General features: G+C 43.9%; 1 protein-coding gene across 2 annotated transcripts in view; it reads left to right on the top strand.

Moving 5' to 3' along the window:
- The window catches only part of LOC135260882 (apoptosis regulator Bcl-2-like), a 40,773-nt gene that overhangs the window by 14,961 nt on the left and 10,228 nt on the right, over positions 1 to 15,584 (top strand). The window contains exon 3 of one of the 2 annotated variants that reach the window (XM_064346569.1): positions 8,513 to 13,627. The exons of the other annotated variant lie outside the window; for it this stretch is intronic. Coding sequence (XP_064202639.1) covers positions 8,513 to 8,557 — 45 coding nt within the window. The 3' untranslated portion in view covers positions 8,558 to 13,627. Of the gene's footprint in view, positions 1 to 8,512; positions 13,628 to 15,584 lie in introns of those variants that run through there. 2 annotated transcript variants of the gene reach the window in all.

Genomic DNA, 15,584 nt, shown 5'->3' with positions numbered 1-15,584 from the left:
TCATTTTAAGCACTGTACCCAAACATTGGCTTTACGAGGTCAGTTCCTAAACCAACTCTTAATTTTTCCTTTTTCGTTTGCCATGTGGGATGGGGCCAGACGTGAACACAGGCGTCTAGACTTGATCAGCTGTAATAAATGAGCCCGTTCAGTAACATAAATAAAGAGCATTTTATGTGAAAATGAATGCACATTCATGGAATGCACATAATTGTTGGAAGTATTTGAAGTACATACAGAGGCCTGCAGTATAACTTCAGAGCAATAGTAGAGCCCTGGCTTCAATATTTTATTCTCAGCTTTGACTTACAGACATCGTTATTTATTTCATTTTTTTATTTTTAAAACAAATTTTAGCAGTCACTTGCCAAAATCTGTTACAGAATCTGCGTCTAATGTAGTTAAAGAAAAATGTTTTGATTGAATCCAGACTGTTCTTAACCTTCTTTCTCTTGTTTTGATAGGATAAAACCAGTTACTATAGAAAATACTGTATGTGTTTCACAATAGTTACTACAGAAGGATTATTATTTCACAATAATAATGCACCAAGGGACAGAATCACAAAGGGAGGTTGTTCGGTTATATCAGAAAATGGAACTTGGAACGTGGAACTCGGAATAGCTACAATACAAAGGGAAGCCCTGGGGGTGGCATTCTTACTACTAAGGTGGGTTTGGCCTTATATTACAATAACTGAAGACAGTTCAGTAACGCAGGGAGCATTTTAGCAGCATTCCAAGCTGTACGTAGTGAAAAGCATTTCCTCCAAACAGTTATGTTGGCTGTAAGGCCAGTGTGTTTTGTACCGAACAAAAAAGAATTGCACTAATATATGGGCGTAATCTTGTGGTTCTTTGTGGGGGTTTTGCTCCAGAGAACCATTTCTTGCTTTTCCCCCAAGTCTCAGCTTATTTCTCCTATGATAAACTGTTCGGCATGTAGCAAATCTAGCCATGAGACTGTCAAAAGCTATTCGGCTGCAGGTGAGTTCTTCATTACCAGCGAAGTCAAGCTAAGAAATGAAGCCAGGATAAAGCACACATTCCTTAGTTACAAAGCTCCCGACAGGTGTTATCGGAGATGATGGCGGCAGCGGCGGTGACTGAATTTCTTTGATCTCAAGAATAGTTAGCAGGGAAAGGCAGTGTGGGTGAGGGGGGGGGGGGGGCAATGCACGATGCGATGGATAAAACCCAGACCACATCAGACGTTCAGCTCAGGGAAACCAGGCATCCAGGAACGAGGACAGAGGTGGCCTGGCAGGGAGGCCGTGTCCCCCAGGCCACAGTCTCCTGGTGTGGGCAGAGGGCGTCAGTGCGGAGCGCGTGCTGCTGCCGGGGATTACAAGACCAGATGGGTGATTTAGTGTCCCTTTGTGCCTCGAGGGCGTTCCGAAAACCTTGGTCTGGGGAGAGATCAGCAGTAGGGGGCCCTGAATCCCACAGCAACCCGTTCAGCGGAGCCTTTTGCATACACATTCATTGCAGTACGTTATCATGCGTGTGCGTGAGGTTCGTAAAGCTACCTTCTCATTGGTGGATGGCATGATTAGCTGTTGTAATGATTAGCGGGTGCAGAGAATGCAGGAAGGAGAAGGATGCTGTTTACTGCTGTTGGATTCCCTCATTTGTGCTGTTTTGTCTAGTGGCAGAACAAACATACTGTCATAACCTTGGGGGGAGCAACAGCCATTGCCAAGACTGTCTCGTCACAGCCAAAATTATATACATGAAAAATGTTGAAGGGAGTCATAGATGGAGTGTTACTGTCATAGATGTTTTGTCAATCTGATGTTTTTGTGCCTTAAGCGGTCATACGGTGGATGGTTTGTGAATTCCATAATGCCAATAGTGGTCTTTATTGTCTAATATCCAGGCAAAGCCATGGGTTTGGATAAGGATCTTTGAAGAATGCCACAATTCAGTGCACTAGCAAAGGGACACTATAAATCATAAATATAATTGCGAAGTGAACAGGAAAGGGTGGGGGTGGGGTGTCCCTTTGGAGTCTTTTTTTCTGGGTAGAGCAGGAGAGTGGGCAGGGCAGAATGTTCTGGACATGAAGTCTGAGTGTTTGCCCTTTCACAAGAAGTTCTAAAGGACGTGCCATTACATCATGTGAAACGTTTCCCATATTCTCCACATTCTCCCTATTTCTTTATATTCTGTGCAGTATAACCTATTCTCTACTGTCAGTACTGTACATGCTCTGTTCACTACATTTTATATGCTATACTACATACTTCTATATTCAATTTCTATAGTAGTCTGTACTGAGCATTCTATATGTATATTATGGTGAGTCTTTGCTTGGTGAAAGACAGCTCTCTCTAATGAAACCTCTTACAGTTGTGTAGTCATTCGTCATAGAAACGGCTTCCTCCTGAGATGAAGGGGAACCGCAAATAAAAACCCCCAAAATGTCTGGGATTTCCCCTCATCAGTGTGTCACTTTTACTGATTTTAGTCTGTTGTCCTTCCCGAACCTCCCCTGAGGCACCCTGAATGTCACGCTCAAAACTTCTCAGAAATGCCTATGAGATAATGATCGACAGAACCAACTGCTGGAGAGACAGGCCCCGCAGTCAATCCTACACACTGTTTCAGGTGCTTTATTCCCACCAATGAAAAAACGGTTTGAGGGGAAGGCCCCGCAGCTGAAGGGGTTCTTCGGTAAGTCCTATTTAGACAGCCAACTGTGGGCTCGCCACATTCAACGGATGCTACAGAGACTCATTCTGAAAACCCAGATGAGTAAAACTGATCTCGACTCCTCTATCTTCAATTCAAAACGAGATTTTGGATGGAAAAAAGTAATGTTTTGACGCTTATGCAAATTTCAAAGATGTAAAATCCCCTTTCGATAAAAGCCTTACCTCTCCTTTATCAGTGAAACAGACGTGAAAATCCCCTCCTGATATTCTGGTATTCCCCAACCCTGCAAAAAGAGAACTAACAAACCTGCAAGAGCACCTCTTGTAACGAAAAACCGAATTCACCTGCTTAACTTTAAGTCATACGGTTATACAATACAATCATTTTGTTTTGTATAAAAAACTAGTATTAGCAAAATTTATAAATGACACGAGTAATCATTCAAGGGTTCCTTTAAAAAAAAGTTTTACAATAAAAGCATTCCTTATTGGGCTTCATCTTTACTTTTCCTCCCCTTTCCCGGATTGTCTCTTACTGGAATCAGTGGATCATTTTCAAATGTTTTCCCTAAATTGGCTCTGCTTTCCGCCTCATTGATTCCCTCTGGAAGACATGCTCCGTCAAGCTCTACAGCTTACCAGCTGCATAAATGCATTGTAACACAAGCATTTTGATTGAATGATTGATTGGTTGCCTGGTTGATTCATTGATTGATTGATTGATTGATTGACATGCATTTCTTAAAACCTCTCATGGAGTTGTGCACTTTTCAAAACAGACTGCTCTGGTGCGGGATTGAGGACTCGGTGTCTGGATTCAGACCTTCCTATGCGAAGAGCACAGCTCACATCTCTCAGTACAGTACATTTCCACCTCACCTGTCACTGGGAACTGAAGCTAGCCCATCAGACAGAGGCTGAATGGCACTTAAACATGCTGTGAGAGAGGAAATGCTGTGGGGGGGAGTGGAAGGCCTCATGTTCATGCCGCTCTGTACAAGTCCTCTGAATTCACACTGGAGACAGAAGACAGGCTCTTGGCCCATTTCCAGGGGGGCTGCTTAAGAGTTTTAACTCCTTGAGCGTTTGAGAGGCGCCACAGATTCAGTGCCTGGCGAGAGCGTTTGCAGTGATCCCTTTCAGATTCTGAGCGAAAAAAGAAGAGACTGCAGTTATTATGCAGTTTGTAATCCAATACCCAAATTGCATCTTTGCTCTTCATGTGGGTTAGTGTTGTGAAATAAGGGCTGGCACTTTGTAAAGGGCCTGTGCTATGGGAGGTAGGGGTGGGGGGGGGGGGGGGTTGTACATGGGGCCAGGAGTAGAAGAGGTTCCCATGATTCAGACTTTATCCCCTCCAGCTCCCAAATCGGGGAGCAACAAAGTGGGATTGTTTTGTGCCCACATCAATGCATTCCACTCATACTTCCCCTGGGTCCTGGTGCTGAGAGAGGTCATTGAACTTTTCCCTTGTTTCCCCTCTGAGAGCCCTGGAAGGGGGGGTGGGGGTGGGTGAGGGGGGTTAAACAAGTGGCGTAACGTTACCGCAGCGAGGTCTGCCAGACGCTTTACAGACCCGCTCGTGCATATGTTAACCCTTAAAGGAAGAAAAGGTATTTTTTTCAGAGTGCAGAACAGGGATCCAATTAGTATGGTGTCTGTGTGGTCACCCCCTACGTCGTTGACGTGGTCCAGGAAAGCAGCCAATGGGAGAGCCCGCAGAGGATGCAGTTACTGCTAGGGGGAAGGGGGTTCACTGAAGGGACTTGGGACGGGGGAGCAGTTAAGCTGGTTCAATTGGCGTGACTGAAAGGAAGTACGATTCCACAACTCTGAAAGAATGTAACCCTTAACTGCCTGTCCAGCTTCCTGTTCCTGAAGTGTGTGGGATGTGGTGGGAGGGGGGTCTCGGCCAGAATGTTTTGAGGAAATCTCAGTCACTCTCACATGCCCAAAACATTTCAGAAGGTTTAATGGAAGGAAATAAATGTTATTTTCCAAGCTGCAAGTACATTTTTTTTCCTGTTGCTTGTGTCATTTTCTCCTTTGTGGAACAGCTAGAAAACCAGACTGCATACTGGAAAAAAACTGTATTTTTTGGCTGCAAGTAAAATATATACAGCATTCCTGGGTTACGTCTTTTCAACAACTTCATAATATCCATGAAACCCACAATATTTTATTGAAATGCTGGAGAGTTTTTTTTAACCTTTTCCATAACATTGAGCTTGAAACATGGATGAGTCAATAAATACTATCCTTATAGGCCTCAACTGTACATCCATAGAAGTGAGATTTTCTAAATTAGCTATCCACACGGCAATACACTGCATGGCATTAAAAAATCACAGCGTCATGCTTCAGCTCTCAGGAGGCATAACTGACATTATGTAATTTTTTCTGCCCAACGACACAGAAATGCACAGCAGCATGGAATGGTCCTCTTATGCAAATCTCTGAATTATTAAACATTCATTCTCAGCAAAGACATGCTCTGAGGTTCCTGCCATTCCTGTGTTACATAAGCGCGTGTGTGTCTGTGTGTGTGTGTCTGTGTGTGTGTGTGTGTGTGCAGTTATGTACTTGTGTGTGCCGATGGAGTATAGACTCAGTTGGCTGTCTCATTATTGACTGCTGATGTGCTGGAAGACAGTTTGCTTCTGCCTCTTAAACGAGTTCCGTTATGAGGATCACATTACTGCAGTTTTAGACGTGGAGACGGGAAGTGCCTGAAAAAATACTGTGAGATTTAAATGCCTTAACAGAGTTCATCATTCACTCATTCTCAGAACTATAGCAAAAGCATTACCGGAAATGTTCAGTTGAAGCACTGGAAACACACAGAGCCACACGCACATGTGTGCGCACGTACAATTGCGACTGTCAGTTGTAATAGGCCTGTGTGTTATGGCTTAAATACAGGGCTTGGCATGAGTTGACGTGGGTGTGTAGTTCTGCCCTGTGTTTGTGTGCAGGAGTACATGCTTGAGCCAGTGTTAAGGTAATAGCCTTGTTGCACCTGCTATTAGTGCCGTAGCAGCCATATTTCAAAGGCGCCCGTAATAAGCACTTCAAACCGGGATGAGGCAGGTCCGTCAATCAGGTGACTGTTATCTCTGTCATTAATGGTTATGAGTTAGAAAACTGGTCCTAGTTGGTGTTTACAACACACCACTTAACCCTGCCTCTTTTAATATTCATACATTCCAATAAAACTGTCAAAAGACTGTTCTGGTCATGGAACACTGCTTTTTTATGGCAAACCAGGCAAAAGCTACAGCATTATTGCGTTATCTTGCTCTGTTAAAGGCCCTAATCAGGCCCAAGGGATGGCTCCTTGTAAAATTAGAGAAGGGAAGTAAATGTTTGAGCTTTGGAATTATTAATGCTATAAATTTTTTAATACTGAAATATCTAGTGCATTTGGAAAAAGACTGCAATGAAAACACTCTTTGCCTTTTAATACAGTTTCGATTCATAACTCATTTCTCAACCAATTTTTGATATTGGAAACTTGTCACAATACATGGTGTTTGGTGTATATACATGTAGATAAGGTAAACAACCAAACCCCAATTTAGAATATTATATTTTACATATCAGGGTGTTTACTGTTGTTGTAGCATGAAATCAAAGTGCATGTTTTTTAGCTTCATGGGTTTGTCGTTTGAGGTGCGGTTAATTAAGACCTTTGGAATAAAGTTTGTTTTGTACCAAAAAACTCCATTTAATCCCTTCTGATCTGTCGGCCACCCGATCTGTGGGTCACCATTCTGTTTGACTGGCATCATGCTGCTCTTTTGTGCCCGCACAAATGACATTACTTCACATTTCAGCATTTAGCAGACATTCTTATCCAGAGTGAATTACTTGGATAACATTTCTTTTTAAAAAACAACCCAGATGGATATGTTCCTGAAGATATTTGGGCTAAGTACCTTACCCAGGGGTACAACAGCAGTGCAGCCCTCCTACCTGGGAAACAAAACACAACCTTTGAGTTACAGGCCCAGTTTCCTAACCATTATGCCACAGCTCCCCTCCTAAGTCCTGTTCACAAAGCACCATTTTATTGGGTTGTCAGCGTACTGCTGACTTTTACCTACCTCTGTTAGTGTAATCCTGTGTGAATTTGGCAGCGGGGAGGAAGTTGTTCTGAATTTCGCATTTTGTTTTCTGCACATCCTAGGTCCCTCTGTGTCTTTTGTTTAATTCCCCGCAGTTAGTTGAAAATGTTACCGAAGTTTGAAAGTTGTTTAGAACGTTAAGAAGTCCCTGCGTTTTAACATGACTTTAAACAAACATGTTTTTCATATCGACAATTAAATACGCCGCAGTCCCAACAATACAGATTGTATTTTAACAACTTAATTGGGTGATTCGTACATAGACAGTCGACCTACATGAAAGACAGTTGAATTACGACCTAAAATATTATTCCGTTGTTTACTGGAATGAAAGTCACACTGTGGGGGAGAAACTGCTTGAAGCTGCGGCAGCTCTCTTAAAGAAGCTCACTTTTGGGTTAGAAAGGTGTGGGAGTTTGATGAGCTCAGATAAAACACCCAGGGCATGGCAGGGGAACTGGTCCCCTGTGATCTCTGCTGCAGGCTGGAGCATCAATGACACGTCGGTAATATCTTACCACAGGAAGGAGCTGTCATGCCGTGCATCTCTATTTTTGTGAAATGTCTTTTTTTTGTCTTTGTGTCATTTAGATTGAGATGAATGTACGAAATTAGGAACCATAGAGGGATGAAAGGAAAAACGCATGAAATTGGGGGGTGGGGGGGTGGGGGGTGGGTATGAGCACCACTGTTCTTGACGCTTTCATGAAGCACCGCTGCTGGCATTCACAGTTGGAACACATTCCAGAGACATTCTCAGTTGCTTGGATTTACGAGCGATGATGACTTTGGTGACCTGTAATAGGTTTGGTGAAGAACATCACAGTGTGAGCAGCGAGGAATGACCATAGCTGGAAACCATTTCAGAAAGAAATTACTGATACAGATCTAGACAGCCTCGCTCTTATGAGAGACTCAGGCATGCACTGTGAATGGGAATTTATTACACAATTCTTTTTACGGGAGTCTCAATGTTCTTCATTCAACACAAAGTACTTGTACCACAGCAGACGACAACAACTCCGACAGCCAAAATAATGTAAAACTCCACACCGGGAGTATGACTGTAGAGAGTGGAAATGGTGTAGTTGCAAAAGGTAGTAATTGAAGTGGAAAGCTTTAAAAAGCCATTTTAATTCATTTCTTCCTCCTACAAGAGCGACCTTGAACTTCATTGAAGTAAACCCAAATTTCCCAAAAGGAATGCCTCAGTGCAAAGTATACTCTTTGCACTGAGGCATTCCTTACTAATGTTGCAGTAGTTATACCTTTTTCAGTAGGTACAGCTGCAATAATTAAGTTCGAGCCTGGGACACAGTAGGCAGAGTTATTTTAGTGTTGTTAAATGCACAGAGGTAAAGCTGAAAGTCTTCCAAATATCTGCATGTTAATCACCACCCACCCCCAGCTAGCTTCTGGCTGTTTGTACACAAACAAGATGCAAATTAAGAAATGACAATAAGAAACTGCTGCTGGGGCAGAATTCAGAATGTGCAAGAAGTATGCCACATTGCAGAGCCTGGAGTAAAGTGTCAAGAGATCTGTGTTTTGGCATTTCTCATTTTAATAACGAAGAGAGCTTTCTTTAATTCCCCTTCTAGTTTTGCTGTGTGAGAATTAAAGGAGCCTTCCATAGTTCTATGTGTAATTGGAACTATTACGATTCATCTGCTGTTTTATTTTAGTAGCAAATTGCAGATTTTGACGTTAATTGCTTTTCTTTTCCCAGTGTACGTGCCATACAGCCAAAGACACATCTTCCTTGAGAGACTGACTGAGGCGCTCTTGCCTTAAACACAGTGATGGGGCTCGCACCCAAGCCACAAGGATGCTGAGGTTCTGCTGTGGTCTTGCATTCGTCTGTGATGGCGGCTCTGTCTCGCTAGGGTGGAGCAAGCGGGGGCTGCCTACACACATGGTGGGATCTGAGACACTCTTGGTGGAGTTCCCATTGAAGGCCATTCCTGTGGAACTTTTTTGGATGAATCGGCAAGCCGGGGATGGAAAACAAGCCAGCGTGGGCCTTGAGACCTGAAATAGGCTGAAGGCTTAGCACAGGGTTTCATGTTTAGCATGGTGCTACAGGTTTAGCACAGGGCTTCAGGTTTAGCATGGAGCTACAGGCCTAGCACGAGGCTACAGGCTTACCATGGAGCTACAGGCTTAGTGTAGGGCTATAGGTTTGACATAGAGCTACAGGTTTAGCATGGAGTTCAGCAAAGGGCTACATATTTAGCATGGAGCTACAGGTTTAGCATAGAGTTTAGCAAAGGGCTACAGGTTTTGCATTTAGCTTCAGATTTAGCAACGGGCTACAGGTTTTGCATTGAGCTACAGGTTTAGCAAAGGGCTACAGGCTTAGCATGGAGCCACAGGTTTTGCATGGGGCTGCTGGTTTAGCCACAAGGCTTTTGTGAATGTAGATGCTTTGTTACTGGTACCAATTATTGAGGAGTTATAAGGAATCTTTTTGTGTTGTTACTGGTAACACTTCTCTGTACTCCCTACCCAATGTCCTGGGCTCGCCTAAGAGCTTTCTCTGTCATGGTAAGGCATCAAACTGGTTGGCCGTGGCAGCAATGCACAGTGACTTCTGGGTAGTGTTTTCCCCTCTGCAGTATGATGAAGGGAGCTGATACTGCAGTTTAGATTGTGTTATTACTGCCAGCTATTATTAGGACAGCAGATTGAGGACCAGCATCCTGCCCAGAGCGCAACCTATGGGTTCAGAGACGTCATACCGGTGGCACCGTCCAGGGGGGGCGGCGGCGGCCGAACGCGATTGTTCCACGGATGAAGGGGAATGACGTGAACTTCCTGCCCCGCTGCCCGCCACGTTCCGCCCTTTCCAGGCAACGCGCTGGTTCTGTCCCAGCATTCACATCGTCCCCCAGCCTTAATGGATTCCTCCCCAGGGACGAAGCCCATTTATCGGATTCTGCTGTTATTTATAGCTGCGGCCTTTTTCCCCCCCTCTCACTTCCTCCGGGAGCTGGCAAGTGGCGCGCGTTGCCTCTGACCTTTAACGATGACTGGCACGTTGGCGCTGCGCCAGCCAATTCGGGAAATCACTGTCGGAAATGGGTCGGCCGTTTCAGATGACTGTGACAGGCCCTCGTCAAATCCGTCAAAACTGCGTTTTAAGAATCGCGAGGGCGCGTGTGATCTGAGGTTTTAAAGTGGCGTCACGTCCAAGACTTCGCGGATATTTTCATTATTTATGCATTCCAGTTTGCGAGTAAAAGAAAACTTGCCGTAAATATTTCATGTGTTAGATGCAACCCTGTCTTACTTAATTGTAGAATTGACTTTAATTGAATGTACGAGTTTCAGTGATAAGGATGGATGTATCCGAGATGTTTCACATTGTTTAATTATTTATGAATGTCACTGACAAATCCCTTAAGATTCAAATCATGGGTAAAATGTCTCAGGAGAGCCTCCTTTCGATTCATGGAAGTGCTGCATCAGTTCTCCAACGCTAAAAGATTAATGCAGAAACTATCTCTCATGAATATAAATGAATTCCTTGGGTCCAGCATCTCCATAGATTATAGTAACAGTAGTAGTATTGGTAGTAGTTTTTATTAGCCAGATGTTCTTGTCCAAAGCAGAGTTTTAGGTGTATGATTGTACAGCCATGCAGATAAACCAGCACAGAGCTACATGAATCCAAGAATGATGGCCTTAAGGTGAGGAGAACAGTAGGTTGTGAGAAATGGACTCTCCCAATGTTTTTAGGAATGACCTGAAAGATCTGGAAAGCAATGACTAATGATAAGATTTGTGTGTAGCTCCATCCTTCTTGGTCATATTTAAAAATAACAATAATAAATAAATAAAAAATAAATACATAGGTGTAGTTGGCCCAATCTACTTAGAAGTTCAGAAGGGGCGGTGCCATTCCCAGCCAACCAACTACCCCCCACCTAAAGTACCAAAGCCTTTTGTTTTCCGTGGCATGACGGGAGTTTATAAAATCAGTACATAAAGCAGGGTATTGAATAATTGAAAGGTTCGCTCAAGTCACAAAAGGGGTGGTGCTTTAATAGGGCGAGCTGGCATTGTATTTCAAAGAGGGGCCGCGGCGACAGAGCCAGCGCGTGACAACTGCCCTGGCGTGGCTCCCCGTGCACGGGAGCCAGCGAAATAAATAAATAAATAAAACAAAGGCTTCCCAGCGACCCGAGCCGTCACCCGCGGCAGCCTGACCTAGGGTCCTCCGAAGATTTATCTGTCAGGAAAGCCGCCCTTAACGAAGATATCCGCAGCAATGTCAGCGTTGGTGACAGCCCCGGATGATTTATCAGATATCGTTTTGCAGGCGCATAAAAACGTATCCCTCGGGTGCATCCTGTTTGCTGCGCGGCGCCGCTGGCGCTTGTTTGAATGCTTCGAAAGGAGAGGGGGGGGGGAGGGGGGCCCGTGCGAGCCGTTATGTTCTTCTCCCCCCTTCGGGTGACTCGGGCAGCCACACGCGGGGCTGTCTGCTCCCCCGACGCTGCTCTGTAAACGGAGAGGCGCCTCTCACCCAAATATTATCGCGCGCATTAAGATGCTTTACAGTCGTCTGAGTTCTGCGCCAAGTATAACAGCCGCGTGAGGACCGGCAGCCGCTCTCCGAGGGAGAGGAAGGCCATGTGAACGCGGGATATCTTACACGCACAGCACCAGCCGGGCTACAGCATGAATAATGTATAGCGTTCCTGTGCAGCGGCGTGAGGTCCATGTGTGAGCACTCGAATTCGTTTGACATCTTTTATCTACATCCGTTTAAAGGGCGCAGATTTTGACTGAAGAATGAAGCGCTGCACTTTCCATGTTTTAAAAATTTCGCTGAGAGCACAGTTTCTACGTTGTGTGATCGCAGGAAGGCTGGCTGTCTCATTGCGAGGAAGGCCTTCCATAAATATTTTTCTTCTCTCTGTTTTTTTTTTTGCTTGGCACTCTCATTGAATCAATGGTGGTGGATGGGAAGGTGATGCCTTTCAAGGACACTCTTTCTCTGTTGACCTGCACATTTTAAATGCATCGACCAGCACAGAAAGAGCTTCTGTAATCAGTTTCTTAGACGCAAATCCATAGACTAATCTCTGCAGTCAATCTGGCTGACCTTGACCATAGACTAAAGGTCAGCAGTGTATGTCTGACGTATTTGCTAGATTTGTTTCTTCCTGTTTGTGAAGGGAAAAAAGGATGCCTGGCAATGTTGTGGTTGGCTGACGCATCTGTGATGTCACAGTGCTGATTGCACAGTAGCTTTTATGATGTCACAGTCAGCAGGGAGTTTCGACAGTGTTCTGTACTGTTCTGAAAGCTGATAAGGGAGTGAGGAGCAAGGCCTGTGAATTGCACTCCAGGGTCACGCTACAGATCAAACTTCAAACCGCCGCCTGGCCATTGTGTTGCATTCCTCTTTCCATCTCTCAGGAAACCGACACAAAACCATGCATGCACCTGGGGTACAGTATGTAATGTAATCATGATGGTTTGCTAAGATTTTCACAATACAGATGTAAAACAATAAAATGTTTTTTTATGTCTAATGGCTAAGAGCCTTGTTAATAATATGAAGCGTAAATATGATATAAGTATAACATGAAGTCAAGGAGACTGGCACATAAGCAAACCATAACCAGTTGTGTGACTGAGAGTACAGTAGATAATGGCTTCTTGGCTCCATTTTTAATTGAGGGAGGTGAGCCATGTGCCTAGAGGCCATTGTTATCACAGTGAGAGTGATCTTACCCTCACAGTCTTTGAGTAGAGGCCTGCTGTGGGTATTTCCTAAGTTCAGCAGTAGGTCAGTCTCTCTATTTTTTTCACCTTGTCTTTATTCTGTAACCAGAGGGCTTGATTAATGGCCCATTCCTCTCTTTTATTTAACCGGCATCGTGAAATCCCCTGTCTTGAGAGCTCTCACCCTGAAGAGGGACCGGGAGGTGTCACAGAACAAAGGATTCTGGGATAAAGGTGGGGTGTGACCGGGTGGAGGCGCTTTGCGGGGGAAGGCGGGTGGTGGACACGGCCATGATTTAAGTGCTGAGTGACTTCAGCCTACACCTCGCTTCAGCTTCCAAATGAGCAGCTCAGCTTGCACTGAGACACATTTCAGGAGCCACCACACAACGGCATTTACACAGGGTGCAAAGGTCAGGACAACAGAAAACTGTCTGCTATGCAGCCTACTAACAGGATGATCCCAATAAGTCAAGTTCTCACCAGGTTTTAGTTGTGTGTGCTCATCATGTGATACATCACATATTCAGTGATTCAACAAAGCTTGTCAAATACTGACAAGTATTTTGAAGAATACTGGTTTCTTCAAAATAATTCTTTTATAGCCATCAAATAAATGAGTATGAATGAATGAATTGTTGGCTTTAATGACAAAAAGGTAATTGTGTGAATGAAGACTAGTTTTTTTTTTCTCCTTAATCTCGCAAGTATGCAATCAAAACATACCACTCTTAAATATGCTGGAATTTTTTTCACTTTTTATTACTGTGTTCTGTAAATATCTCTTGAGATGATTAAAATGCAAATAATCTGTCTGCCATCACAAAGGAAATAGTTAATACCCTCTGCCCCTAACAGTGAAAACGTACCAACCACTAGAAGAATTTGCCGTACATTAAATATTGTTTGATATATTTTTTTGTTGTTGCTGTTGCTTGTATAAACCAAGGAATACTTATCAGAAGCAGTGAAAACCTCTGAGCCAATGAAAGTGTGCTAAGAAACACTACTGGACACAGACAAATTCATCTCAGTGGGTGATGAGTAAAAAAAAAAAAAAGCTAATCTTGTTGCAGTCCGGTCAAGCTAAAATTGTGTGCGGGAAGTGGGGGGTGGGGGGGGTGGGGGGGGATGACTTCTGCCCATCGGCAGCCTGTAATTGGCAGTGACCACCCCCCAGAGTTTCTTATTAGAAGTGTTTTATTAGAAAGGTGGAGAACTTGAGATTGGGTTTTCTTTTTTTAACCGTCTTTTGCTTAGTAGACGTAGCCATGGTGACATTTGTGTTGTACTTTGCACACAATACCCATGTATGTAGCTGAACATTGATCCAGTTAGTACCTCGTGCAAGCATGCCAGCAGGGTTATAGGTTTGATTCCTAGGTGTGGCCAAATGCTGAAATGTAACTGTAAGGACACTTCCGTATGCACAGATAGGCAGGGTGGATGAATTCCTAGATTTGTTGGAGTGTTGTAATAACGGGGCGAGATGAGATCTTGAGATCTGGTAACTGATGACTATCTTGTGATTGCAGCTGACCTCTTAAATTATCCACACAGGAGAATTTCAAGACGATTTCCAGTTACCCCCCACCCCACCCATGTCAAGTCCTTTGTGACAGCAGAACACATGATTGGAAGTCAGTATGTCTCATGACTCCGCAGTACCTTTGCAGGCGAAGTGTAGGAGTGAAGGGGGAAGAAGCTTTCTCCATCAACACTGCATCAGTGCGCATCATGGAAGACCTTAGTCCTGCATGGAAAAAGAGGCTGTTATTGTCAGCACCGTAAATTTGTGGCTTCCGAGTGACAGAGCAGATGGTTACGGTGTCTGGTTACGGTGTAAGGAAAGATAATAATAATAACAATAATAAAAATGACCTCCCCACCAGATGAGCAGAGCAGCGGCTCTATGCGTTACATAACTGCTGTGTCCCATGGTACCCTGCGATTGTGGATGTTTACTGTTCCCTGGCCCAGTGACTCAGGTTTTTGTTGCTGCCAGCTGAAAAGGAAAAAGTTTCCACACTTAGGTTGATAGTGTAAATCCTGGAACCAAGCCCAGAGCCCCAAAACAGAACAACTGTGGCAAACAGGGAATCCTTAAAAAACAAAACAAAATTATTAGGTCACTTTGCAAATATTGTTTTGGCAGATGTGTCAGATTGCTTTAAATATTTATTTTGTTTTCATTGGACATGATTAGCATGCTATGACTACAGTGTTTGATATAGTAAATTCTACTCATAGAAGGATATTCTGAGGCACAACTAGCCTCTGGTGACTGCCCTGCTAGTCTTCAGAGTGCTTTCCTCGTAATTAACATGAAGTATTGATGCATGTCTGTGGTATATCCCATTGAAATGCTGTAGCTACTGTAGTGTTAGAAAATAAATCAGCTCCAGTCAATCCATACCAGTTTCACTGGACAGTGATTGGCAGGAAATAGTTTTCTCTTTATTTTGGTTTGGTATTTCCTCATTTAATAATAATTTACTATACGGGCACTCAGGAACATGTGACCCACACATTATGTATTCTGTCGTGAATTATCACAGTATACAGGGCCAAAGTTATACTGTAGCATTCAGAAATGGGATGACATGTTCAAATGCTTCTGTGCATTAAGTAAACAGACTTAAGTTTTAAGTCAGTTTGCTTAGTGCACTGACCGGTCTTGTATCTCTGTCCATTAGATTCCATTAGATTACATTTAGGCCTTTAGCAGACACATCTTTACATACAGCTGGAGTCGAACTCGGGACCTTCGAGTTGCCCAGCCCAGTTCCTTAACCGTTATGCTGCACTGCTACCCCCAGCAGGACAACAACAACCACTCTACCACCCGCACTCTAGGCAGCCGCTCTTGGTTCAGTATAAAAACACGGGCCGGGCGAAGCGGTGTCTGTCTGTCTTTAAGAAATGTGCTTTTTTTGATGGCTTGTTATGTAACCCAAATAGAATGACTTAAAATAAATCGCGCAGGGAATTTTACGGAGAACTGGACTTATTTGTTGTTTTGTTTGTCCTTAGAAATGATGCTAAAGTTCACGTTAGGTACA

Source organism: Anguilla rostrata, chromosome 8 (genome assembly GCF_018555375.3).
Source record: "Anguilla rostrata isolate EN2019 chromosome 8, ASM1855537v3, whole genome shotgun sequence".
Taxonomy (NCBI): domain Eukaryota; kingdom Metazoa; phylum Chordata; class Actinopteri; order Anguilliformes; family Anguillidae; genus Anguilla; species Anguilla rostrata.
The sequence above is the reverse complement of the archived record's forward strand: the minus strand, read 5'-3'. Positions and strand labels throughout refer to the sequence as shown.